Source organism: Procambarus clarkii, chromosome 44 (assembly GCF_040958095.1).
Source record: "Procambarus clarkii isolate CNS0578487 chromosome 44, FALCON_Pclarkii_2.0, whole genome shotgun sequence".
Lineage (NCBI taxonomy): Eukaryota > Metazoa > Arthropoda > Malacostraca > Decapoda > Cambaridae > Procambarus > Procambarus clarkii.
In genome coordinates, this window is record NC_091193.1 from 7,761,183 (window position 1) to 7,775,404 (window position 14,222).

Genomic DNA, 14,222 nt, shown 5'->3' on the forward strand with positions numbered 1-14,222 from the left:
ACTGGGGGTCCCCAGCTGGTTACCAAGAGTCACTGGGGGGTCCCAGCTGGTTACCAAGAGTCACTGGGGGTCCCCAGCTGGTTACCAAGAGTCACTGGGGGGTCCCAGCTGGTTACAAAGAGTCACTAGGGGTCCCAGCTGGTTACCAAGAGTCACTGGGGGTCCCCAGCTGGTTACCAAGAGTCACTGGGGGTCCCAGCTGGTTATCAAGAGTCACTGGGGGTCCCCAGCTGGTTACCAAGAGTCACTGGGGGGTCCCAGCTGGTTACCAAGAGTCACTGGGGGTCCCAGCTGGTTACCAAGAGTCACTGGGGGTCCCCAGCTGGTTACCAAGAGTCACTGGGGGTCCCCAGCTGGTTACCAAGAGTCACTGGGGGGTCCCAGCTGGTTACCAAGAGTCACTGGGGGTCCCAGCTGGTTACCAAGAGTCACTGGGGGTCCCAGCTGGTTACCAAGAGTCACTGGGGGTCCCAGCTGGTTACCAAGAGTCACTGGGGGTCCCCAGCTGGTTACCAAGAGTCACTGGGGGTCCCAGCTGGTTACCAAGAGTCACTGGGGGTCCCCAGCTGGTTACCAAGAGTCACTGGGGGTCCCCAGCTGGTTACCAAGAGTCACTGGGGGTCCCGGCTGGTTACCAACTCACTGGGGGGTCCCAGCTGTTACCAACAGTCACTGGGGGTCCCAGCTGGTTCACAACAGTCACTGGAGGTCCCCAGTTGGTTACCAAGAGTCACTGGGGGTCCCCAGCTGGTTACCAAGAGTCACTGGGGGGTCCCAGCTGGTTACCAAGAGTCACCACTCCCTGATACAGAGGCAGCAGACAGTAAGTCACCACTCCCTGATACAGAGCCAGCAGGCAGTAAGAGTCACCACTCCCTGATACAGAGGCAGCAGACAGTAAGAGTCACCACTCCCTGATACAGAGCCAGCAGACAGTAAGAGTCATCACTCCCTGATACAGAGCCAGCAGGCAGTAAGAGTCATCACTCCCTGATACAGAGCCAGCAGGCAGTAAGAGTCGTCAATCACTCCCTGATACAGAGCCAGCAGGCAGTAAGAGTCAAGAAGGTATGACAAAGGTAACGAGTGTCAACACAGAGCTTCACAGATGACGTTAATTATGTCATCTATATTCAGGGTGCAGACGGTCTGACGATGACGGCACACGTCACGTAATTAGCCTCGCTCTAGGGGCACGCTGCCGTGTTCTGCCTCATATCTGCATACGTCTATACAAGGAACAGCATTCTTAGTCTAATTAGTACAGTAAATATACTTAAGAGTTTCTCTGAATGTTAGTGTCTGGTTGATCAACACTCAGAGCTGACATCATGGTAAGTATGTTAGAAAATAAAATATAAAATAAAATATATATTTTAAAACAATAATAAGATTTTTTTTCAGTTTTCTCCGCCACAGCTGCACCACCACACTACTCCCTCAGTCTTCCTCACCACAGTTACACCACTACACCCAGACCAATAGTATACCGGTTTATTGACTGTTGAGAGGCAGGACCAAAGAACCGAAGCTCAACCCCCCGCAAGCACAACTAGTTGAGTACAGCAAGAAGATAGATGGATAGGTATAAAGACGTATAGATGGACATATTAATGGAAAGATGAGTAAATGGATATATAAAGAGAAGGATGGATAGATAGATGGATGGACAGATGGAGATATATCATTAAAACATTCACTTTTTATTTAAACTCCATAACGTTTCGAATACTCATTAGTATTCATCATCAGCTCTAAAATACAACAACATTTAATTAAAATTAACACCTAACAAATAACTTATGAAAATCATGATTGCCATCTTAAGATACAAAAATGAAACAAGTAAATTAAAAAGAAAAGGAAAAATTACCAATCTTAACTTAGGTAATGATCTAACAAAATAAGATTTGATAACATTCAACATTGACAATAAAGACAAAATAAAAATCACATTCAAGATCCTAAAGATTCAAGAATTCTATGCAAGACCAAATTAAAACAATCATTCTCGAATTACCCATGTCACATATTATTAATAAATACAAAAATTATAAAATAATAGACTCCCAATTGTTATATTTAGTATTACAATTAAACAGAAAATTATAAGACTCTTCCTACTTCAAAAAAGAGAGCACCAGCAACACAACTTAAGGGGAAACTAAACAAATAAAGAATATAATGAGGCGACAATGCAACATGCGCGGAACAACAACTTGATGACATTATACACAGTATACAACGGGACAGCTGACGCAGTATTGTTTAACAGAGGCGGCAGCTCCCTCGTGTATAACCACTCCACAACTCTCACCTCAGACTCTTCATTCACGCAAGAGTCCAAAATGTTAAAGTGGGACTCGTGTAAACAATAACCGCTCTTATGACAGTGAGTCCTAAAACTGACTTTATTAATGCAAGTCCAGTCCTAGAAGATAAGCCCCTGTGCTCCAGTTCCCTAATTTTGAAGTACCGAATACAACTTCCTACACTTCCCGCGTTACAGCTGGAACATTTATACGTATATAGTAGACATTCATCAGTCTCAGGAGACTATGTTGTTACGCTCCGGGTTGTCGGTCTGGAGTGGCATGTCCAGGTCGCAAAGCCAGGATAGGTTGACACGGGGGAGAAGCTGTTACCCAAGCAGCAGGTCCACCCCAATCTCCACGGCGCCGAAAGTCTCCAATGGAAAGGCAAACGCCAATACGATTGGTTCCAGCGCCGTCGCAGGAACTGTGAGTTCCGGAGTTGACTTCGAAGTTGGTGAAAAAAGGCACAGGGACCCCAAACCCGGAGACCGCCGTGGTCGGGGCCGGAGAAGAACCACCCCAGCAAGGGGCAAGACCGACCCCAGCCTCCTGAAGCAGAGCCTGGGGGGCCGCACGAGCCCCGGGAGGTGGACGGCCCGGTCCCGCACCTACGGGTTCCTCACAGTGATCGTCACAGCTCTTCCACCCGAGGCCCGCTTCCTTCATCACCAAGCAGAAGAGTGATAATTATTATATACAACAATTATTATTATAATAATAATATAAATAATTAATAATCATCACTCTTCCTTCTACTTGATCTTGAAGGAGGCCGGCCTCCTTATGTATACGATATGAATACATATGCGTATACATATACGTATTCATAAACGCATACATATACGTTTAGTCTTATACGTATATATATATATATATATATATATATATATATATATATATATATATATATATATATATATATATACATATCGTGTATACGATATGTATATCGTATACACGATATACATATATGGTGTACGTATATACGATACAGGCGGATATCTTTTAGGACTGGTTGTTATTCTGCTAATGTGGGCTTCGGGCATCAGATTTGGGGTTCTGTTCACTCCCAGGTCTCATCTCCTTTTCTGATTGAAGAATCAGAAAAGTGTTCCATTCATTCTATTCAGCTGCGCTGGCCTTCGCACTCCTGTCCAATCCTCATAACTTTGCATTTTGGCTCAACCGTCAATCAACAGGTATACAGATTCCTGAGCCTACTAGGCTCTATCATATCCGCATATGAAACTGTGTATGGAGTCAGCCTCCACCACATCACTGCCTAATGCATTCCATTTGTTAACTACTGTGTGTGTGTGTGTGTGTGTGTGTGTGTGTGTGTGTGTGTGTGTGTGTGTGTGTGTGTGTGTGTGTGTGTGTGTGTGCGTGTGTGTGTGTGTGTGTGTGTGTGTGTGTGTGTGTGTGTGTGTGTGTGTGTGTGTGTGTGTGTGTGTGTGTGTGTGTGTTTGAAAGACCACGAGGCCTTGTGTTACTAATAATTAAAGATAAGAAAAATTAAGTATGAATTATTTATTAATACGTGTTAGAATGTTTCCCCTGGAAGGTAAGTGTGGCGTGGTGAGATGACGGAGTCAGCATCCTCAAGGCTCATAACACTCTTTTTAATCTTCAAACTTTCTTGCAAAGTTGAAAGAGCCGGAGATGTAATGAAACAGCTGACCACACATCTTCACACCATAAATAAAGTAAAGCGGAAATACAATAATGTCCATTACCTCGAGTGGTTACCTTGCAAAATAATAATAATATAAACACATTATTTGTAATGTTTGTTGATTGTGCATACCGCCCAGCACACCTCTCCCCCCACCCCTCTGGTCGTGCCAGCCCCACCCCCTGGTCGTGCAACCCCACCCTTGGTCGTGCAACCCCACCCTTGGTCATGCAACCCCACCACTGGTCGTGTAACCCCCCCCCCCGCGTCCACCCCAGATCGGGGGCCTCGTAGCCTGGTGGATAGCGCGCAGGATTCGTAATTCTGTGGCGCGGGTTCGATTCCCGCACGAGGCAGAAACAAATGGGCAAAGTTTCTTTCACCCTGAATGCCCCTGTTACCTAGCAGTAAATAGGTACCTGGGAGTTAGTCAGCTGTCACGGGCTGCTTCCTGGGGGTGGAGGCCTGGTCGAGGACCGGGCCGCGGGGACACTAAAAAGCCCCGAAATCATCTCAAGATAACCTCAAGAGATGAACATTTCGACCGACTCCTCATGTCTGGCAAACCCCTGTCTCATGTGAGCCGGTATAACCCACAGTAACCTTCGTGACCTGCTAGGCTCGTCCCTGAGAGTGTGGACGACCAGCCCCTGACACAGCTGAGCCTCGCGGCCGCCCTCCAGCACCAGGCTGCCACGATCCGATGCCTCGGGCTTAATTAAGATAATTTCTTAATTAGTATGCAGCTGAGGCTACCTAAATAACTCATCAGATTAGGTCTTTTCCCAGAATAATGTTAATGATAAGCTGCATCCTATTTGGTCCTGTCTAATCCATTTGTCATCACACATCCTCGTCTCCGTAATACATTGAGGCCGAGGCTGAAGTCCCACCCACTCATCCGCCCGTCTGAACTCCCACACAATCATCCGCTCGTCTGAACTCCTACCCACTCATCCGCTCGTCTGAACTCCCACCCACTCATCCGCTCGTCTGAACTCCCACCCACTCATCCGCTCGTCTGAACTCCCACACACTCATCCGCTCGTCTGAACTCCTACCCACTCATCCGCCCGTCTGAACTCCCACACACTCATCCGCTCGTCTGAACTCCCACCCACTCATCCGCTCGTCTGAACTCCCACACACTCATCCGCTCGTCTGAACTCCCACCCACTCATCCGCTCGTCTGAACTCCCACACACTCATCCGCCTGTCTGAACTCCCACCCAGTCATCCGCCCACCTACTGCAGAGTGATATAGAGGTCAGTAGACCACATACAGAGTATACGATATATCACAGCTCATGAGCTGGAGACCGAGATAAGTTGTTGGGTGACACAGAGAGTTGTCTGTTAAGACAACTCTTAAGAGTTGTTAAGAGGACAAGATATAGAAGGCTGTCTGGTGTGTTTACTCTGGGCCCGAGAGATGCCTTTGAGAGAGTGTCACTGGCGAGTAATCTGCATAGTGGAACAGGAGGATGTTATACCTGAAAGGTTCCTCTTCTGGACCAAGCTGACGTGTGGTAGACGTTAGGCTGCTCCACCCTGTCATCCCCACCCTATCATCCCCACCCTGTCATCCCCACCCTGTCATCCCCACCCTGTCATCCCCACCCTGTCATCCCCACCCTGTCATCCCCACCCTGCTGCTGCCACCACCCTGTCATCCCCACCCTGCTGCTGCCCCCACCCTGTCATCCCCGCCCTGCTGCTGGTGCTGAAGGAAGGGGGATGACAGGTTAGGAGCAGTAAATCATTCTGAGATAAGCGACTGTAGTGGAGAAGACCCCAAGAATGGAGGAGCCGGTGTAGGGGGGCGGGGGGCTGTGGGGGGGGGACGGGGGGCTGTGGGGGGGCGGGGGGGCTGTGGGGGGGGCGAGCACCCCTGCGGCTATTAAGAACCGCTTAACCCTGGCAATGTTATCTTTGTCCCCGGCCGGGAGACCTTCATTATGCCGCCCAGTTCAAATATTTAAACGCCTCATTCAGACCTATTTTACATACATTACTTGGCCTTCAGGTCGTGACGAGGCGGAGGTGTTGTGTTCTGAGCGGTGTGGAGGCGGCCCTGCCCTGACGCTGACATGGGGGCCCCTGCCACCCACCCTGCCTCACCCGGGGGGCCCCTGCCTCTCCCAGGGGGGCCCTGCCTCACCCGGGGGCACTGCCACCCACCCTGCCTCACCCGGGGGGCCCTGCCACCCACCCTACCTCTCCCCGGGGGCCCTGCCTCACCCGGGGGCCCTGCCACCCACCCTGCCTCTCCCTGGGGGCCCTGCCACCCACCCTACCTCTCCCCGGGGGCTCTGCCACCCACCCTGCCTCTCACCGGGGGCCCTGCCACCCACCCTGCCTCTCCCCGGGGGCCCTGCCACCCACCCTGGCTCTCCCCGGGGGCTCTGCCACCCACCTCGCCTCTCACCGGGGGACCTGCCATCCACCCTGCCTCTCCCGGGGACCCTGCCACCCACCCTGCCTCTCCCCGGGGGCTCTGCCACCCACCCTGCCTCCCCCGGGGGGGGGGGGGGACCTGCCATCCACCCTGCCTCTCCCGGGTTCCCTGCCACCCACCTTGCCTCCCCTGGGGGGCCCTGCCACCCACCCTACCTCCCCCGAAGGCCCTGCCACCCACCCTGCCTCTCCCGGGGGGAGGGGCCAGCCACCCACCCTGCCACTCCAGAGATCTTTACATCCAATGGGGGTTTAATTTCTGCTTTCGGGGGTCTGATTTGTTGCTGGGGGCCCCCAGCATCAACAGCCCCAGCACCAACAGCCCCAGCACCAATAGCCCCAGCATCAACAGCCCCAGCATCAACAGCCCCAGCATCAACAGCCCCAGCATCAACAGTCCCAGCATCAACAGCCCCATCCTCAACAGCCCCAGCATCAACAGCCCCAGCATCAACAGCCCCAGCACCAACAGCCCCAGCATCAACAGCCCCAGCATCAACAGCCCCATCCTCAACAGCCCCAGCATCAACAGCCCCAGCACCAACAGCCCCAGCATCAACAGCCCCAGCATCAACAGCCCCAGCACCAACAGCCCCAGCATCAACAGCCCCAGCATCAACAGCCCCAGCACCAACAGCCCCAGCACCAACAGCCCCAGCATCAACAGCCCCAGCACCAACAGCCCCAGCACCAACAGCCCCAGCATCAACAGTCCCACCATCAACAGCCCCAGCATCAACAGCCCCAGCACCAACAGCCCCAGCATCAACAGTCCCAGCATCAACAGTCCCACCATCAACAGCCCCAGCATCAACAGCCCCAGCATCAACAGTCCCAGCATCAACAGTCCCACCATCAACAGCCCCAGCATCAACAGCCCCAGCACCAACAGCCCCAGCATCAACAGCCCCAGCACCAACAGCCCCAGCATCAACAGCCCCAGCATCAACAGCCCCAGCATCAACAGCCCCAGCATCAACAGCCCCAGCATCAACAGCCCCAGCATCAACAGCCCCAGCATCAACAGCCCCAGCATCAACAGTCCCAGCATCAACAGCCCCAGCACCAACAGTCCCAGCACCAACAGCAGCCGTGGAAGGAGGGAGAGGAGCGATATAAAGAAACAAACGAGTCCAGGCAGCAAGGGCGACTCACAACACACTCAAAACCTCATTTGGGACGTAATGTCACACCGCTCTTTATTTCCCGGCGACAATTTTTTAACGATCGGGAGCCGAGCTAATTTCCATATGCAACGGGTCGAGCCCAAGAAATAACAAGGTGTTGTTTTACATTATTGAAGCTCCCGTTTCCCTTCCTAATCTTGTCTCGCCTCTCACACACACCACTCTCCTTAACCTCCGTGCTTAGACCACCCCGCTGACACGCTACTCTCTGACACACGCTACTCTCTGTGACACGCTACTCTCTGAGACACGCTACTCTCTGAGACACGCTACATTCAGAGACACGCCACAATCCCTTCCCCGAGAGTTATACAGGTTGATATACTCAGAGTACAAGGTGATATTGGGGAGATTATACGTCTTTTTCAACACTACCAACACTCTTTCACATCTTGTAGCCAGTACACACTCTGATTGTGCACCCACTACACCCATGCTGCTCCCTTTATACTTCCATACTCATTACTCGCAACATTCACTCAACATACACACGCCTCGGCTGCGAGGCGAAGTGAGTACATTACTCACACACACACGGACACTGCAACTTGCAAACCTGCCTCCACACCTGTAACTACCTGCCTCCACACCTGTAACTCTCCCTGCACGAGCGCTACACCCTGGTGCACCTGCACACACACACCTCTCAAGAAAAATGCAATTAGATACACTTGTTAATAACTAAGTGTGGTTATACAAACAAACAGATATAGACTCTTGATGAGAAATTATCATGAGTGAACGTCGCTCGTCTCTTCCCTCCTGTTCCACCCGTTCCCCTTCCTTCCCCTCCCACCCATCACCCTTCAATTGTCCCTAAACCGTCTCCCGCCCTTTCCCTCTACTCTCCTGTACCCTCGCTCCTCCTCTCCCTCTCCATCCCTCTGTTCTTATGTCGTCCCCTCACGCTATAGCTCCTCCCCTCCCGTGCCTCCCCCTCCCGTGCCTCGTCTTCCGTGCCTCGCCTCCTGCAGGAGGAGCAACACGTTCAACATCCAAACATTGAGGTGTTTCCCGCTAATCAGATCGAAGCATTGTGATCCCTGGCTCCCCGGGTCCTGAGGTGCGGCAGGGAGCTCCACCCCGCCCCCCCCCCCCCCCACACGTGCCTGTGTACTCACCTAGTTGTGCTTGCGGGGGTTGAGCTCTGCTCTTTCCGCCCGCCTCTCAACTGTTACTAACTACTACTTTTTTTTCACACACACACACAGGAAGCAGCCCGTGACAGCTGACTTACTCCCAGATACCTATTTACTGGTAGGTAACAGGGGAAGCATGGTGAAAGAAACTGCCCATTGTTTCTCGCCGGCGCCGGGAATCGAACCCGGGACCACAGAATCACGCGTCCATCGTGCTGTCCAGTGTGTGTGTGTGTGTGTGTGTGTGTGTGTGTGTGTTTTTATTTACTAATTACGGACAGGTTTGGAGTCCGTACATTAGACAACCAGCGGTTAAAAAGGCGGGGGCCCAACAGCTAACAGTTCCATCCCTCTATCACACGCCAATAGTAAATACACACACCTTCCAGGGTCACTATTCACTACCCATATTCACTCCCCCATTATACATCTCGTCCTCCCGTGTCCCCCCTACTTTATAAAGCTCTCTCTGCCATCCAACTACTGTATATAAAGTCACTCCTCCCCCCCCCTGCTATAAACTCATCTCACTTGTCTCTCCCTCGTTATTACCTCATGTCAGCCGACTCCTCCCTCGGTATAAAGCTCATCTCATGCGCCTCTCCTAGATATCCATTTTAGATATCCTCGATATCTCCTCGATCCATCTATTTTACAAGCTTTTATTTTACCCAGGTCTAAAGGCGAGACTGGTTTGTAAAAATGGATGGATCGAGGAGATATCGAGGATATCTAAAATAGATATCGAGGAGAGACGGGTGACATGAGCTTTATAACGAAGGAGGAGTTGGATGACATGAGTTTATAAGGAGTCTAAAGGCGAAGAATTATGGGTGACTTGATGGATGTGCACAAGTGGATGAGTAGACATAACAAGAGGGGTATTAGTGGGGGTGGTGGATATATCAACGCAAGACAGAACACGAAACAATGGGTGTAAATTGGATAAGTTTAGATTTAGGAAAGATCTGGGTAAATACTGGTTCGGTAACAAGGTTGTTGTTGATTTGTAGAACCAATTACTGCGTAATATAATAGAAGTAGGATCCCTTGATTGTTTCAGGCGTAGGTTAAACATTATATATATATATATATATATATATATATATATATATATATATATATATATATATATATATATATATATATGAATGAGATTGGGTAGATCTAAATAGGAGATGCCTCATTCTTATGTTTTACTTCTTATGTTATAAAGTTCATCTCCCTCGTCTCTCCTCGTTATAAAGCTCATCTCCCCGGCGTCTCCCCCGCGTGTGATGACATCTCTGTCTCTCTCCTCCAACTGATAATTCCCTTCATCCAATTTTTCTGGGGCGCGTCCTTGATAGGGCGGCCTGATAATTCTTGCTACTCCGGCCCCCCTGCCAGCGTCACTCTTGGCCCACCCTGGCACCCCTGCCAGCGGCACTCTTGGCCCACCCTGGCACCCCTGCCAGCGGCACTCCTGGTCTACCCCGGCACCCCTGCCAGCGGCACTCCTGGTCTACCCCGGCACCCCTGCCAGCGGCACTCCTGGCCCACCCTGGCACCCCTGCCAGCGTCACTCCTGGCCCACCTTGGCACCCCTGCCAGCGGCACTCCTGGCCCACCCTGGCACCCCTGCCAGCGTCACTCCTGGCCCACCTTGGCACCCCTGCCAGCGGTACTCCTGGCCTACCCTGGCACCCCTGCCAGCGTCACTCCTGGCCCACCCTGGCACCCCTGCCAGCGGCATTTCTGGCCCACCCTAGCACCCCCCTTACCCCTCTTCCTCACCCATGCCAACCTCTTCCCAACCTCCACTCATTCTTCAAGTCCGGTCCGCACCCGCGTGACACCTCCCCACCACCCAGCTCCTGTCACTTTATACCACCTACCCTCGCGTCCTCAGCTCCCGCCTCACCTCTCACGGTGTTTCATTAGCAGTGACAAAGAGAATACTTAAACAAATATCTAATGAAGATCTCACCGACCTAACAAATTCTCAAAGATCTGAAAGTTGTAGCATTAAATATTATGATAAATATCGTGAGGAGACATTCACATATGGGACTAATAGAACAAGAACCCGGCAATGTGATGTTATAGTGGCCAGAATACGCCTGGGATATAGACGTATCTGGCAGCTTTCTCAAAACCCAAATGTCGAGTACACAATGTGTCAACTTTGTGAAAGTGTCGAGTACACAATGTGTCAACTTTGTGAAAGTGTCGAGTACACAATGTGTCAACTTTGTGAAAGAAAAAACATGCACTCACTTGAACATTATATTGTAGAATGTCCCATATTGACTGACTTTCGCCCTCCTGGGCTAAGGTATGCTGAACTGTGTAATTACTATATGAGTACTGGAACACTTGATGATATATTAGACTTGTATCCAAGATTGACCATGTAATATATCAATTATACAATGTATGTATGTGATGTAACTATATAACCTGAGCTTGTAAAAGCACCTTAATCACCTTCAGTGATTAAGTGCTTAATTTCACACTAGTTTCTTTATCAGCTATCTCACCCTGTCAGAGTAAATGAGGCAAATGTATGTGAATGCATGTGTATGTGTATATATGTATGTATATGTGAGTGTGTACGTATATGTATGGGTATAAAGTATATATGGAAGCTGATCAGAATTACATTTCACCTTTGTGAATGTACATTAATGACACTATGTAAAAGACACATCAAACACTTTATGTAGGGCATACGTAAATCTGTGTATCTATGTATTTACGTATGTAGGTTAGCTTAGCATTTTAAAAACACCGAATCACCTTCTGTGGTCGAGTGTTCAATAAACCCTTGAACTATATGTTTAACACTTCTCTAACCCTGTCCATGGAGGACAGAAGAAAATGTATATATGCTGGTTAGCATTGTAAATGTGTGGCCACGTCTGTGGTAGAAAATAATAATAATAAAAAAAATAAAATAAAATAAAATAAAAAAAAAAAAAGCTCCTGCCCCACCATCTTCACCTCCCACCACCTCTCGAAGAAGCACTTCTCCGCCTCAGTAACCCCACCTGTACACCTGCACTAGGCCACTCACAAGGAACCAAGTGGAAGAATTTTTTTTTTAATGAAGAGAGAGAGAAGGCTCTAGGGCTGAAGGGGTTCAAATCATTCCAAACCCGTCTTCTGAAGCCCACATCAGTAAGATATCATCAGCGCATATGCGAGGCCGGCTAACATCAGAACTGCCTTGGGAAGTCTATGTGAAGAATCACTGAGAACTTTGTATACACATATGTCAGACCAATCCTGCAGTATGCGGCTCAAGCGTATAGTCTATAAAACAAAAACTACAACACGAAATTGGAGAAGGTTGAAAGGTATGTGTGGGGAACCGACCTGTGAGATTTACATTAATTTAATTTATATGATTTATATAGTGTTTATATTTACATTAATTTATATATTTCGATAGCAATTTGTGTGATGTTTAGCGGACTGTATTTTTGCAATATTCTCACAAATCGACTCCTTGCACATTAGGGGGGGGGGGTATATTAAATTTATATATATGCAGCCAATCAAACTGCAGTAATAAACTACATATATTATTAATGAATTGAGAAGTCTTATTTTATTGTATGGTAGACCTGGTCCACCAGGTATATACATGGATGATGACCACAAATAATCCTTGTGGTTGAGGCTGGGCATCAACACCATGTATTGGTGTACCAAGTAACTGTACTTGGTACACCACTGGTGTACCAAGTAACTGTACTTGGTACACCACTGGTGTACCAAGTAACTGTACTTGGTACACCACTGGTGTACAAACTGTACTTGGTACACCACTGGTGTACAAACTGTACTTGGTACACCACTGGTGTACAAAGTAACTGTACTGATTCCTCATCTCTTGTTCCTCTCAAAGGGCACTTGCTCTAAAGCCAGAATCCTATATTATATATATATATATATATATATATATGTCGTACCTAGTAGCCAGAACTCACTTCTCAGCCTACTATGCAAGGCCCGATTTGCCTAATAAGCCAAGTTTTCATGAATTAATTGTTTTTCGACTACCGAACCTACCTAACCTAACCTAACCTAACTTTTTCGGCTACATAACCCAACCTAACCTATAGAGATAGGTTAGGTTAGGTTAGGTAGGGTTGGTTAGGTTCGGTCATATATCTACGTTAATTTTAACTCCAATGAAAAAAAATTGACCTCATACATAATGAAATGGGTAGCTTTATCATTTCATAAGAAAAAATTTAGAGAAAATATATTAATTCAGGAAAACTTGGCTTATTAGGCAAATCGGGCCATGCATAGTAGGCTGAGAAGTGAGTTCTGGCTACTAGGTACGACATATATATATATATATATATATATATATATATATATATATATATATATATATATATATATATATATATATATGACAGCTATATCAGAGGAAATATTAGCATATTATTTATAAGATAAGGACCAAGGAATAATTACCTGGTTTAAGTCGCTTTCGCGTGTCCTAACTGGAATTAATCCTATCTACCTGACATTACCGGCCGGAAATGACTAGCTAAGATTTTTGGAAAGAAACTTCCCTTGTTTAGATGTTGAGTGCGTGTTGATGATGGAAGAAGCACTAATTTGATCTCAATGACACTTCGTCTAAGGGAGAATTATAGGAGCTGAACTCTCTCCAGTGACTTGGTGTAGCAACAATGGCTGACCTCTCACCACTACTGACGCCTTGGCTCTCCTTGTCCAGATGCCAATAATTGGTAGAAAGATCACATTTACTCTATTTTGGTACTGATAATTAAGTTAATTCAAATGAGATAGTTTTATGATGTTAACACTCCAAAGACTTCTGTATTAAGAATAATTCCCAGCAGAATAGCTGGCGAATTTAATAGCGACGTGGCAATGATATCCCGTTTTCTATTGACGGAAAATTCCACTACTGGCTACATTTTCTATGTGTTAACTTGTGTATACAACCCAGCAGCAATATTATCTGCTTATTGTATTTAATATTAATAAATGGTGTCGGGTTTTCCGACAGTATGCCAGAATTACGGCGTATGGGTTACGAAGAAAGGCTGTACCAACTGAACCTCGCTACAGTTTTGTGGGTCGTGAAGTTCCTGTAGAATATTGTAATATAAGGGACCGGTAATGTACTGTTGTATGTATTGTCTGAGGTCGCATGGCGGCTCACCTTCCTTTTGGCGATGTATTCGACATATCCAGTATTGATCAGGACCTGCCATAATCTTCCGCCTTCCTCGTCAACTTGTTTCTAACTAGAGCTGTGTGTGAGGGTGCGATTAACTAGGCACTGACGCCCTCACTCACAATTCGTATGTCAGAATAGTTAAATTATTAGATTGTGAGGCAATGTAAGAGGGTTTGGACACACTCCGGAAGTAGTCTGACAAATGGCTGCTAGAATGTAGCTAAATGCAAAGTT

At 48.1% G+C, this 14,222-nt stretch overlaps 1 protein-coding gene across 1 annotated transcript in view; it reads left to right on the forward strand.

Annotated features, from left to right (window-relative positions):
* LOC138350107 (mucin-2-like) overlaps positions 1-14,222 on the forward strand; it is a 36,270-nt gene that overhangs the window by 5,078 nt on the left and 16,970 nt on the right. The window contains exons 3-4 of the mRNA XM_069300401.1: positions 6,746-7,628; positions 13,815-13,924. Of these exons, the coding sequence (XP_069156502.1) occupies positions 6,746-7,628; positions 13,815-13,924 (993 nt within the window). The remainder of the gene's footprint in view (positions 1-6,745; positions 7,629-13,814; positions 13,925-14,222) is intronic.